The 14,017-nt window shown below is 53.1% G+C and overlaps 3 protein-coding genes across 3 annotated transcripts; all 3 read left to right on the top strand.

Annotated features, from left to right (window-relative positions):
- Nucleotides 1–2,598: 2,598 nt before the first annotated feature.
- G6M90_00g101370 (uncharacterized protein) lies at nt 2,599–4,347 on the top strand (the record flags this gene model as incomplete). The annotated part of the gene is made up of 4 exons (XM_014690723.2): nt 2,599–2,674; nt 2,740–2,981; nt 3,050–3,820; nt 3,934–4,347. The coding sequence occupies 4 exons, from the start codon at nt 2,599–2,601 to the stop codon at nt 4,345–4,347; spliced, it is 1,503 nt and encodes a 500-aa protein (XP_014546209.2).
- Nucleotides 4,348–6,016: 1,669 nt separating this feature from the next.
- On the top strand, nt 6,017–7,513 carry GUN1 (Endoglucanase E1; the record flags this gene model as incomplete). The annotated part of the gene is made up of 1 exon (XM_014690724.1): nt 6,017–7,513. One exon carries the CDS (start codon nt 6,017–6,019, stop codon nt 7,511–7,513), a length of 1,497 nt encoding a protein of 498 aa, XP_014546210.1.
- Nucleotides 7,514–8,118: 605 nt separating this feature from the next.
- G6M90_00g101350 (uncharacterized protein) lies at nt 8,119–10,845 on the top strand (the record flags this gene model as incomplete). The annotated part of the gene is made up of 4 exons (XM_066131589.1): nt 8,119–8,199; nt 8,290–8,499; nt 8,574–9,352; nt 9,417–10,845. 4 exons carry the CDS (start codon nt 8,119–8,121, stop codon nt 10,843–10,845), a joined length of 2,499 nt encoding a protein of 832 aa, XP_065987630.1.
- Between the last annotated feature and the right edge of the window lie 3,172 nt (nt 10,846–14,017).

The following is a 14,017-nucleotide window of genomic DNA, read 5'->3' as shown; positions in this document are numbered from 1 at the left end:
GATGACGACTCATGTATGTACGGAATAGCCACCATGGTATCTACGATTGGATAGTTTCCAACCAACAGCGCTTTTTTGTTGTCGTACCAGCACAGGCCCTCGAGCGCTGGCTGCAGCTTATGCGACCCCATGTTGGCCACTTCTACTGGGTCCTGACAAAGCCACCCATTGAATGGACTATTGTCAATCCGCAGATTCCATGTCAGTTGTTGTTGTACAGGAACGGAGCGGCGAATTCAGACTTTGACGGTTTGCTGGACGAGGACTCGAGAAGGCGATTCAATTCGTGGTTCCAGCTCGGTTCTCCATGAAGTCTGGCCTGGTGCTCTGGAGCATCACGACGTTGCCTCATCCACCATCAATCGACGCCTCTGGCTCATGCAGCACCAGCCCACCACTGTTGGCCCAGCACACCAGTTGACCCTATGTACGACATGGGCCGCGTGGTTACACTGCACTGCGCACGAATGCCATGCACGAATGTTGTGGCGGCGTCCGAATTTGGCCCAGACGTTGTACGGAGTAGAGACTAGAGACACTCGAGCTGCCCCCGTCGGGTCTTCAACTGGTGCTTGGCAGACTTGGCACCTGCCTGCTAGCTCCAACTTCACGACATCTGGATTCTCGAAATCATCTTGCCTTGCCCGTCTCGCCTCGTCGGTCTTGCCAGACGAGTTAAATCCTTCCAGTCAGCTCTCCGGCAGTTTGCACAAATGCTGATTACCTGCTGCCAGCCCTTGTACCGGTTCTTCGATGTTGACGCTGTACGGAAGACGGCGAGTATTTACTATGGCGCTATGCTCGTGTCTATTGTATTAAATTGCGGGCATGTGTCTCCTTGTTCCTCGCCCTACGAAAATACACATGGTATCCCATCCTTTGCGGCTAACACACGGTTAGATGCTGAAGGAAGCATCGACCTTTTCATTTGACAGAAGCTTAGGAATCTGTCAGGGCATCTCCCCAGATGGCGTTGCGCCTCATCGTCACTATGCGGAGCTCGGTTTCGCCATGGCAGTATTGCACCGCGATTGGAGGCGCGTTTGAAGCACAAGCCATACATATTTGGGGGACCTTGTGCTTCCACTCTTCTTCTGTCCTGTCCCGCCTCGTCCTGTCAGGGGCTCGGAGCTGCAGCCAACTGGAGAGCTGCTTTGTTGCTTCTTTGGAGGTCATGTTGCCCCTCGGCCCGCTTCGATCAGTTCAAATCGCCTATTCCTCTGGTTCAGCTCCGTCAAAAGCTCCTCCAATCCAACCTAGCCATCTATCACGATATGATTGCACTGACAGAGCTTGTCGTGTTGGCATGCCCGCAACTGTGCCCGGGAGACGAGCAAGACGAGCATTGGCACGGAGTAGTTGCTTGGCGCATAAACGGGGGCACCAGAGCATCTTCAAGACAAGATCTCTCGAGTGGATATGAAGACTTTTTGGCGGGGTGGCAGGTCAGGGTGTCCATTATTCGTCACCTCCGCCAGAACGCCCAGGACCCGTCGCCTCCTCATCACATCCGCCCAGGCACGTAAATAACCCCTGCAGGATCCCATGAAGACTGCCTGCCAGGGGGTGGTTACTCAGAATGTTCAAGTGCATGGCCTCGTGTACGCTAAACTAAGCCGACCCGAGGGCTCCAGTTATTCAGGGATCAAGCCCACCACCTGCAGACAGGTCGATCCAGACAATGTTCCCGTCCTTGGTCACCAAAGTCTATGTACTAGCCCGTATCGCCAATTCGACTGGCTACTCCGTACTTCGAGCACCGCTGTAAGCCCCCGGCTGCGACGCCCAGTGAGAGAGTGAGAGAGAGAACGAGAGAGGGAAAAAAAGAGTCCAGGCTGGTCGACCAGGGGGGAGGCAACGGGGAACAAGGGACCGGGATATTTGCAAGTGCCCGCTCACACACACAACACCAGTTGATTCTTGACACCTCGAAAGACTCACGCCCACGGCCACCCACTTTGATGTCGAGCAGCCAGAACTTGTGGGAGCCTGTCTCCCGCGGACGGAGTAAACGTCCGAGTACTTTATGGTCCTCCTTCGCCCTCCACCCATCACACCTGTTGCTTACTTCAGGCCCAAATTGCTTTACGTTGACCTATTTCCATACTATTCCTACACTCCTTTTACAACGAATACTTGCCCTTCGAAGCCGAAGCCCGTCTCACCTTGGCTCAGTGTCGTCGACATAACTGTATATCAAAGGAGCCATGTCTGTGACTATAGGGTTGTAAACAACCTCCTCGTGGTTTATTCGGCGTTTATATTCGTGCTACTCTCAGCACATTCTTACTATACTTCTTACTTCTGTTTTCTCTTTACATATTAAGGGCTGTCTGATAATTGTACCCGAATACTTGCACCTAAATTCGTCGAAATTTCGCCGCCGGATACTGAACAGGGTGTGGGCACACGCATAATACATCATCGCTTGTGCTATAATACTTCACGTCTGGGACCGCGAGCAACATCTACTAGTGTGGGGAAACGACTACAATTACCATCGTACTCCACTGACTATAAGTAACCAACATTGCATCGGCCAATTCACTTATAACAAGAGTTCAAAGGTCTTGGGGGAGGGAATCGAGACCTGTTAAGATGGTCAATCTAACTGGGGTGAACCTGTGTCCCCCGCCATTTGTCGATTCGAATCTCTATTTACACAGCAAAGGATGTATGCTACTCTGACCACTTGCTATCAGCCTGGCCTTCTCTGGTATACTCGCTAACATGGAATAGACCTAGAAGGCCGGCTATGTCAGAAGGTTGCAGATGACCTGAAATGCTGCCTTCCTTGTCCGATGACGGACTGGATTTACCCAGACAGCTTCAACTCTATGACTGTGGCGGCTAACTGGATAGCGGCCGTGAGCGCCATATGTTGCGTGTATCTGCTTGCTTCTTGGGCAGCTCTTCCCGTGGACAAGACCAATAGACATTATCTGAGCGTCTGTTTAACTATTGGAGTCCTCCTGATGAATGTGAGTTCGAGCATCGTCCGCATGCCTGGAATATGATATCGCGTCAGATACTGACGAGACTTTCTCAGCTCGGATTCGTGATCCCTCTGGCTGCTCGTCCTGATCAGTGTTATGACAAAATTACTCCCCATAGCATGTCCACCAGTAAGGTGTGCGGTGCTTCTGGTAGTTTCCTCCTCTTGGGGGGCTGGTGTGGTGTTATGTGGGCTTTCTTGCGATCGCTCTCCCTCCATCTTCAGATTTGTTGGCAGGTTCTTGTGGGAAGAAGCTTCATGATATTTGCTCAGGCTGCCGGCTGGGGCATTCCCTTACTCGGCATCACCTTGGCTCTCGTCTTCAGCGGTGTTTCTTTTCGGTTCGGTTCAACGTGCCACCTCAATCACAAGAACAGTCTCGCCGATGTGTGGATCCCGCTCCTCATTTTTGCTGGCGCAACTGTGATTATTACGTTTGCGACATTTGGCTACTGCGTCAAAGTTTACCTGGCCTCCTTATACGACAACTCTGCCTCAACGGAAGGGTCGAGCCTCCCGGCATACACTAGCAGCGTCAGAACGGTGTCCCCTCGCCAAGCCTATCGTCGTGTGAAACGGGTTATTGCCTTACAATGGCGCGGCATTGCCATCGTCCTGATCATCATTGCTGATGTTATCTTCTTCTCGGTCATCTTCGTGTTCCAAGACAACGTTGTGCAATCGGTAACAAACGACCCCAGCATGGCAAAAGATTGGGTAACTTGCCTCATTGGTGCAGGGGGTGACAAGAATCAATGTCTCAAATATGCGGGCTCCATTGTCGTTAACGAAGCCACGGTCACGGCTGTGTTACTCTTATTGGGGGTTCGTTGGTTCCCTTTTCTATCCCCGTACCAATTTGTTCTTCCCCCTTGAGGCGAATTTGGCGTATAAGCCCTACTCAGAATCTTGCATATTTGACTAACATGATGGGATAGTTGAACGGCATTTGGCTGATGTTCCTATTGGGCCGTATTTCCATGTTTACCGGCTGGTACGAATTGTTCACGTCGTTCCTACCGAGTAGCCGCAGACAGAAAGAGTTTGTGTCTGTGGACGCTCGCCATGATACTAAGAAAGAATTACGCAATTCACGTTCGTACGAAATGCTCTCCAGGGACTCTAGCGTTGTGGTAACACCACTCTCTCCAGTAAAATCGCCATCGCCTGGACGGCGAACCCCTGACTATTTCGGCCAGGCGGCACGGTATAACGTTCCTGTGAGATCATTCTCAAGTCCTCGAGGGCCGCAGACAGCCTCGTGGGATCATCAGGAAACATTTGCGCGACCCGAGCGACCCGAAAGAACCGATCGTCAAGACATGAACCCGCTCGGCATGAACAGAATTTAAAGTCACACAATCTAGTTCTCTTTGTTGCATCTTTTATGCCTTGGAAAGAGAGCTTTTAATGAATCAACAAACTGTTACGAAAGAGACTATGCGAGCGACACCCGTCACCCAGAGACACCTGCGGACGCATTGTCTATCCACTCGAACAAACACTACCCCGGAATTATACCCGGAGAGCACCGGAATTGGTGCCTAAAAATCAAGACTTGGCCGGGCCAAGTCCTAGGACGTAAGGTCTTGATGCTCCCTTTGCAGTAGATCGAGGGGGAGACATGACTTGGTCCAGTCAAGATAAAATTCTCCCCACTAAAGAAGCTATCCCAATGAAAATCGTCATGGTCGTGACACTTCCTTTTTACGCATAATTAGAGGATTATGGGACTTGCACTGTAGTGGTCTTTAGTTACATGGCTGCCTTGGGAGGTGGTGCTGGATAAATCGGCGTCATAGGAAGTACACGGCCCGAGAATAATGAGAGAGCCAAGAACCATCTTGTCTAATATCGCTTAATGACCACGGGGTTGGAGTGGCTCTACCGGGGATCTGGGTGTATAGTAGACCAGAGAGGTGCTGTGGGCAAAGAAGCTGGCGATTCAAGGGCGGGCACACATCTCTGCCGTGTAAATAAAGGCACAGCGGTTCCAATTGGTAACCAGCACCTCGTCCGCTTTGTACATAGAATTGATCAAAAAGTCAAATATACAAGTTAATTGGATGACCTGTTGGCATTTCGCCCAATCTTGGATCGGCTTGCCGATGGGGGCAAACGCCGCCCTAGCCATGACTGAATTGTGCGCTAATACGGCAGCTTCCCGCACTTTGCAACATGAATCTAATGCCAGATGTAGCAAGAGCGTACAAGGACGATGGCATATCTGCCTGCTAGCATTTGGCATACATGAGCAAAAAGACACGTCGTGCTAAATGCTGGGCTGATGCCCGTATGACTGGAGCCCGGCCATGCGAGGAATCAGAAGAGCCCACCAGACGCAAGTAGGCAGTAGTGCCAGGCTTGAACCAACATTGAACATTTCAAGAATGTAGGCCAAGCTGACGCGCAACCATTCGCAAGTCTTGCATCAGATTCGCCAACTCACGAGTCAGCCACACAAGTGACACAACCATAGGCATAGGCAAGCAGCAAAACGGAATGTCGCAGCCTGCATCTTTCAGTGACGGGAGACCAGGGTGGCATAATGGCTGCGTCCCAGGCCGCCACCTTTTTGGAGCCTCGGACGCACATTCATTTGGCATTGACTTTGAGTATATATAAATCCTGCCTTGTCTATTCTTTCACGGGACAAAGATTGCGAGCTGATATACTCGTACGAATATACATGCATACATTCTTTCATTTTCGTCAGCAAGAAAGACGGCGAGGTTCGTGCCGTGGCAGCAGTTGATTGATCGACGGCGGCGGCACGGGAGCGCCGGATCTGGATGGGCCTGGGGGGACGCGACTCGCAACGTTTGAGACTCGATTCCCAGACGCAAAGGAAATGTTTTTTGAATTGGTCAACTTGAATTTTTAGAATCATCCCTCTTTGATTCCGTTATTAAGAATCCGGCGTTGTATTCGGCAGCAACTGTCCTTTGTCCTACCCTATTTGAGGGTCGCGTGCCCAACTGCCGTGTTTGAGATTGATACAATACACAGTCTCTCGCCGGGATGAGAGGAGGTTTAAGGCTATCCGGGCCGTATTCTGGCGATGCGGCGTGGGCGGCAAACCGATTTCCCCGAGATGGCCATGGCGACAGATGGAACGAGCCGGAGCCGGAGCGACCATTCTTCTCGTTGCCTGCAACCAGAGCCGCGGCGAGGATTGAAGCGCCAGGTATTGGCCAAGGTGGTGACGGCGGCATTGTGTGGATGAAACAGAAGCAGAGGGCGTGGCCACTATGGCGATTTGTGTCACGGAGACCACGAAGATGGATATTCTTGGGTGTAGTCCTCCTCCTGGGCTGCTTTGTTGGGTACTTTTACAGGTCAGAGGTGGCTATAAGTGCGGTTTGGATCCCGGACATGGAGTCAGTATCGTTTGGCAAGAAACCGTTACCGCCACCCCTGGAACGCACCCAGATTACAAACTACACGTTGCCTCTTGTCACCAAGGGTCGGCATATCGTTGACGCAGAGGGGAGGAGGTTCAAGCTGGCGTCGATAAATTGGTACGGCGCAAGCGATGAGCTGTTCGTCCCGGGAGGGCTGGACGTGCAGCACCGCAAAGTGATTGCCCAAACAATCAAGAAACTGGGCTTTAACAGCGTCCGACTTCCCTACGCAGATGAGCTGGTTTCCAAAAACCCAGTCATCGACGCCAGGTTGGTCAGGGCGAACGCGGACCTCGTGGGACTCAGGGCGCTGGATATCCTCGAGGCCGTCGCGACAACGCTAACGGAGCAAGGTATCGCCGTGATTGTCAATAATCACATTACGAGGGCGACGTGGTGCTGCGGTGCGAACCCATGCGACGCGGCGTGGGCGAATGACCATCTCCTGGGCATTTGCAAGGTGACACAATCTGAGGATGAGTGGATACGGAACTGGGAGACGGTCATGACGAGATTCACCAACGATCCGCTCGTCATTGGCGTTGATCTACGCAACGAGGTGCGAGGCCTCTGGGGCACGATGCCGTGGCACAAGTGGGCAGAGGCGGCAGAGCGCTGTGGGAATCGCTTGCTGGCCATGAATCCGGACTGGCTCGTGGTGGTGGAAGGGACCGAGTCTGCAAACGACTTGCGCGGGGCGCGGAAGCGGCCAGTGAGTCTGGACATTGCGAACAAGCTCGTGTACTCGGCGCATGTGTACGCCTGGTCGGGATGGGGGAGTCTGGGAGGTCGCTTCTCCAAGAGGACATATGAGTCGTTTCGTGAGAGCATGCGCGGGCACTGGGGGTATCTGCTCGAGGAGGGCGTGGCGCCCGTCTGGGTGGGCGAGATTGGCGCGCCGAGGCTGCCGGCGAGTGTGGGCGACGTGCGATATTGGAAGAACTTGTGGAGGTACTTGGGCGAGGTGGACGCGGATTTTGGCTATTGGGCGTTGAATCCGAGGAAGCCCAAGGGGAACGAGAGCGAGGGCTATTCGTTGGTGGAGGACGACTGGGTTGGTGTCGTGCTTGATTATCGGATGATGAGCATGGTGGAGGCTATGAGGAGGGAGTGAGGAGATGGGGTTATTTGATTTGAAGGAACGAACTAGCGCTTGATGTTCCGTGGCTATGTGAACCTGTGGCAGCGTTTTGCGAGTCTGTTGGGTTCATGGTTTCGCGGCGTCACGTACTTATGTACAATGTATCTCCAGCCCTCGTGGACCGTATCGGTGCTTTCAATGTCCAATGCTCCTTCTTCATAGCCCCTCCTCGGGCAGTGACAGCTCGGATCCACCCCGCCGCCTGCCACCCGCAATGGCCGCCATGTCCCACATGGCCATGTGACGACAACCCTCCAACCGTGAACCTCGAACCACGTTTCCAACCGAACATCATCATCCAAAGATATAGACAACATTTCAGCCCCGTGTCTTGCCGAAAACAAAAAAAAACTCGAGCTGCATCTCCCAAACCGATATTTGGCCGAGCCCGACACTGCATCCCGGACGGACGGACTCCCTATTTCGCTTTCGCCGCCTGTTCCTTGGTGATATCGGCAATCAAGACACAAAGACGTCCCGCTTTGGGCCATCATCCCCGGCGACGGCCGTCCGCCTCCCCACGCATACATGTGCGATTTCTTCCACGGCCTAGCAGCGGCCACTGCTAGCCCTCCTCCATGGAAAGCCCAGAGGCAAAGCATCGCCTGTTTCGGCCTGCCACGGTAGGGACATGCCATGCGCAGACGGCGACGGATCGGGTATGTAGTTCAATAAGGCAGATAATCAATCTGACACCTGACACCTGGTCCCCCCACAGTCTTGACCATGACGCTGACTGATCGACATAGTTTGGCGACGAGGCCAAGCGAGCCATTCTCGACCGCGAGCGCACTTTGTTGGGTCTACATCCTGCAGGGATGGAATGGCCAACCAACTGGCCTGGTTCCGAAGGCGACCAACATGAAGACCATCCTGTACCTGCAAACTCGATTTATAAATTGGTGCCTACTATGCAGGCCTACAGAAATAATCTGACTGCCTTGTCGCAGAAATATAATGTTGGCTGACACCCCTGACTTACAAACTGGTACCCAAGCCCTCAGAAGAAGGAAGCTGACCCAGCGTCGTTTAGTTGTACTTTTCTGCATACCGCGGCAGAGTCTTTGTCTATGTGCCACGAAGCGTCCCGAAACAAACGATACCCCGACATCCCGATGTCCAACTTGTCACGTCTCCGAGTCGGGCTGCGCTGAAGATCAGAGGCTATCTCGATCCCACGTCTCCCCACTCCATCAATCATATCATTGTTGGGTCGCTGGGACAGGAGGAAGTCGTCCTCACATGCCACGACGATGGCGATGTTATTGCATTTTATACCAAGGATGTTGCCGAGTACATTCTCGCCAAGTCCGAGATACCCAGCTCTGCAACGCCAAAACAACGCCGAGCTTCAGTGTCATCTCTGAACGCAGGGAATGCACCAAAGCCCTTCTTTCACGAAAACGTTGGCATCTCAGCCTGGGGATTGGCGCTGCATCAAAAGTCTCGCCTTATAGCGGTGAGCTCGAACCGGTACGAAGTAACCGTGTTTGCACCGGCCCTGGCCACCAACGGATCGAGGTCGAGTCGGAATTGCGACTGTGAGGCGTGCTGCGATGGCATGGAATCACATGTGCGTCGTCGTGCTCGTAATTGGCGGATAGTCGTGTCATTGGGACCCTTGGCGGACAATATCCCAAATATCAGCTTCGTTGATGACAAGTACGGCTATGCGGAGAAGATCAGTGCTATTGATATCAAGGGTGCCATGTGGCTAGCCGATATTTGGAAAGCATTCCAAGCCGCCATCAGGGTCATGCCATCGACCAGCCCGCTTTTAAAGAGTGAGGAATTCTGGCCCGCAACATCCCGGTACGTTGGCCGTTTTTCATACCTTGATCTTCACAGTTTTGTCTAACACGCATGGTGCATATAGAGGCTGGGGGATTCTCGCGCTTCCAAACACTAGCTTTTTAGCAGTCCGTTCTGAGGAGGAGCTTCTAGGTGCCGAGCTCAAGGACCTGGAAATGGTGCCCAAACTCCAAGCTGGTCCTCATCCAATGGTCAACTTGGCCAAAACTATTCGGGACCTCCCGGACAACCCGTGCACGCAACCCACGTTGCGAAATGCCATCATTCGTGCGGACGATCCCCCCGAAGATGTGCAGTTGGCCGCAGACATGGGCGACGATGAGTTTGCCTTTGACGATGTGAGTGATGATGAGGCCTTTGAGCTTGGCGAATCGGAACCTGGTGAAGGCGCCGAGGCAGAGGACGACCAAAACGCAGAAACCAACTCTGACGACGAGCTTGAGCCTGGTGAAGATTTGGAAATTGGGGAAGTCGATGACGAAAATGATGATGAAACGTTTTACGATATCGTTTATGCCACAGATCACGCAGCACAGAGCGACATCCCATCGACATTGGCAAACCAGGCTGAGGAAATACAAGCTCCGCATACATCAAATGTTGCTCTACCGGTTGGCCACCCCATGTTAACCGCGCCCCCAAACCCTACAGAGAGTTCTCTACCTGTGCAGCATATTTTTACAGATCCATTTGCTTCCTTGATTCCGTCAGAGTCTGAAAGTGAAGGCTTGTTACACGACGACGCTCGTTTCCCGCCGCCGTCTTCACAGTGCATGAAATTACGGCCGAGAAGAAATCCTCCTGTGCGACTCGACATGATTTACATGCCACATAGTGGGAAAGCTCTCAAGGCACCTCGACGCATAGGTAAACTTACAGACTTCCTCCGGAGAGGCACCGAGTATAATGAAAACACGGCCGGCTATGTAACCGGATTAGGGAAATTCGCAGAACGATATCACATGCTGCGATTGTATGAAAAGGATGTCGAAATGCGTACCCTTGATAAGCCTCGCCAGAGAGGGCTGCCAGAACTAGGAATCCTCTGTCCATACGCCCTGACCATGGGCTTGACGCCCGGCCGAGCCATGAGGCCGCATTTCCGCGCAACAAGCCGACTCAACATGGTGGCCCACATCCCCGAACTATTCCTAGTGGTCATCGGCTCCCCAATTGGCAGAGTGCTACTCGTTACTCCCACGCGTCTCATAAACCCGATTGAGAAACTAGCAGGTGTACTTCACTACGGTCTGCGAATCGACTGGGTCCTGCCCAGGCAATCGGACGAGGCGGCGTTCAGGGTCAGCAAACGTCCGCTCCATGGCATGGCCATAGGGCCGGTCCAAGAAGACGGTGTGCTGGGAGATGTGGATGAGACGCGACGAGTGGCAGTTCCGCGCCGGTACAGGCTGATGCTGCATTACAGAAATCATGACATCTTGACGTATGAGATTAGTAGGGAGGAACAGACGGGGAAGCTGTGTATCTTCTGAGGCGCTGGGGCAAAACGGAATCTTTACCTGCGTAGGGGCGGGGGAAGGGGGGCCGGGTGGTGGGCATGATTGCTCCCATGGGCGTTTCCAGGATGCTTTATTCGCAGTATGACGCATATCGGAGGTTTGGCTGGATATCAATACCTCTGCTACTAGGACGTCGAAGGGTCTGGTGACAGTTTGAGCTGCTAGGAAGGGCTGTGAAATGGTCCATGCAGCAGTTCGCTTTGGGTGTCGTCGAGTGGAGAGTTTTGACACTCTAGGTAAAATACTTTCAAAGCTTACTACTAGTCTCTCGACCCTGATGCGCCCTCTTCTTGTGTTTACGTACCAATGAAACTTGGGCTTTCCCCAGATCTCTCCCGTTTGACTAGGAGATAAGCGCACATGGGCACCTGCCAGACTCGGTCGTTCCCCAGACCTTGCGACCTGTCAAAGTTGCTGTCTCTGTACATAGGGCTCCCGTGATAATTAAGGTTGTCGGGGAGCTTGTATGTATGTACGTACATACTGCACGGTGTAGAGGAGATAAGAAGTCCGTGAAGGACGCATGGACGCTTGGGTGGTCGTGGGGCCTTGCCACTCATGACAGATCCGGTTTGGGGGGCCCGACATGTTTAGTCTTTTGACGGGGGACGACGGTCCAAGATATCATTGGGCGATAAGGATGGTAATGCTATTGCTGGGCCCCCCCTTCGGACGGAGTACAGTAATAAGGGGGGTTTGCGAGCTGGGAATGGCGATTGGGAAGGAGGTGAGAAGCTACGAGGGGGGGCTAGTCGAGGCCGGACGACATTTTCTCGGGTTCAATGGGAGGTCGTGTTTTACGGGGTGAGAAGCAGCGTTTTTTTTTGGGTGGTAGTAATAAGGGTTGGTAAAGTCGTCGGCGTTGTTTCTTTCAGGCGGACAATCTGGTCTGTCTGCGGGACGGTGAGTTCTTTAACGCGGCTCTTTTCTGGAACGGTGCAGGGCAGGTTCTGCAGCACCAGACGGCGCCTTGCTAGAGGAATAGAGATTAGGCGAGGACCATTGGGACGCATGGCGGCAAAGTACAGAGTTTTGTTGCCGAAACGCTACGCCGTGCTTTCTTGGTGGTGCGCGTGGCTTGCTGGCGGGAGTTGGAGTTGCGACCCTAAAGGTTTTTTTTGTACGTGTCTTGCACGGGTTTATGTCTGACGAGGAGGAAATGCCATGTGACATTGACTGGATGGGTGTGCCAGCGGTTGTATTGCAGGAACGTTAAAGGCGGTTGTGGTTGTGGTGGACGGCTGTTGTTCGTCATCGCGCATGACTGGCGGGAATTAGCCAGACAAGACGGCAAATAGCTGGGGCTGCGAGGATCGGAGTGTGCGCCAGTGTGAAGGAAACCTGAAAGAGGTCAACGGTACTCCGTACTCCGTAGATCGTCGTCATCGGGGATATCTCGATAGCTACCCAGCGTCCAAGATTGGACTTGGGACAGGGGGGTGCGGTTATGAGAATGGCCGATTAATAAACCCCAGGACGCATTCTGACCCCGTCGAGTTCATTATTGAAATGGGCGTTGGTTCTTCATCGATGGACTTGGCATGCTCAGCTGAAGCTCAGAATGGGCTGGTGAAAAGGCTCCCTGTGACAAATAGTAGATAGCCTGGTGTACGGAGTTATTAGTATCCAGGGAAGTCAAACGTCCATGTCGGCGCTGCGTCAGGCGATTGATTGGCCAGAGCGCGGCTGCAGATAGCGATAAAGGACATGGACGGCCTTGACACGTTACTTATGTAAAAACCTGGGGCACATGAGATGGGCCATGGGCCAAGGCGGCCCAGGGCTGGAAGCCAAGCTTTGGCGCAGCGGGAGGGCAGAAGGAGCGATGACCAAGGAGGGCCAGTAATAGATTCTGATGCCCGTTGTCAGAGATTTGTTGGCAGTGGGCGTGTGTGATTGGCTGGGCGTACTGAGTCAGCACCAAGTACGGAGTACCGAGGGAGTGAACCAATCATGGTTCGCGGGGCGATGCTTATCAGCAGCCTTGGGGCACTGGCTGCTGACGGCAGGTGTGGGGCCGGTCGCCACGCTGCCTGGTTCTCACATGTGAGTTAAGGCTTGTGAGAAGGAAAAAAAAAAAAGGAATGTAAAATCAGCCCGTTGCCGTCTCCCGAGACATGGACGCGAAGAATGGGACTGTGCGGAAAGACATTGTCGCATTGCGAGAGCTGGACGTCGTTTTATTGGTAAAGGGCTTTTATTGCTTTATTCTTGGTTAATTTTTTTGGTGCCTGGTTGGGCTCATCACCTGGTTGTCTCCGTGGTGCCGGGACGGAGGGACGGAGTGCATACGGACGGCGTCTTTGGATGCAAGGTTCACGCCCCCAAATAGATAAGACCCTAGAGACCCTTTGGCTTCTGGCTGTGTTCTTGATATTTGGACTTGGCTTTGCCGCGGACGTTTCCGGGATCGCAAGGCACCGTCCAGGGGTGCGAGACAGGCGTCGAGATAGCATGTCCCATGTCTCGATGCTCGACTGGCGGCCAACACTTATTGTTCGATGATTGCTCTGGACTGAGGCAAAGCAAATCCATTAGTATCCGAGTCATCAATGGGCCCGGAGACATTGAAATAGAGGGGAAATTAAGCATAAGCTTTCAAACACTGAACGCGCCGATGCAGTGCAATGTGCAAGCTGGCATGGCAACGACAAAACCCGGAGACTGTCATGTCACCCAAAGCATTGTCATAAATCACATGTCCCTTGACGCTTGTTCCCAATCACGTCCAAAGCCGTTGACAATTTGCCAAAGCTCACTCGTAACAGATGCGTTCCCCGGGATCTCGCGCGTGAAGCAACGAGGCAGCACCATTCACTGCGCACACCCCCCCTCCGCTTTCGGCACCCCACGATAAGCCCGTGTCCAGTAATGTGCACGAATAGCCAAAAATACCCAATGCACCATCCGCAGTCGACAAGAAATTAGAAAATGCTCGCGCCGATAGCCCGAGGCTAATTGGCCCTGCCGAGGAAGCGGGTCTTTGGGAACGCCCTTTCAGTTGCATTCTTGGCTCCCCATTCATCGGATATGTCCCTGGGCAGGGATCTGCGCCGCCAGCTTGGGTAACTTAAGAGTCCTTATCTATACCTCGCCGTCTATGGCCAACTTGCCTATGCCGCCATGTACTTGCTTGTCCCCAGAA

The sequence above is a fragment of the Metarhizium brunneum genome, chromosome 6, assembly GCF_013426205.1.
Source record: "Metarhizium brunneum chromosome 6, complete sequence".
Classification (NCBI taxonomy): Eukaryota; Fungi; Ascomycota; class Sordariomycetes; order Hypocreales; family Clavicipitaceae; genus Metarhizium; species Metarhizium brunneum.
This window is presented reverse-complemented; position numbering and strand designations above follow the sequence as displayed.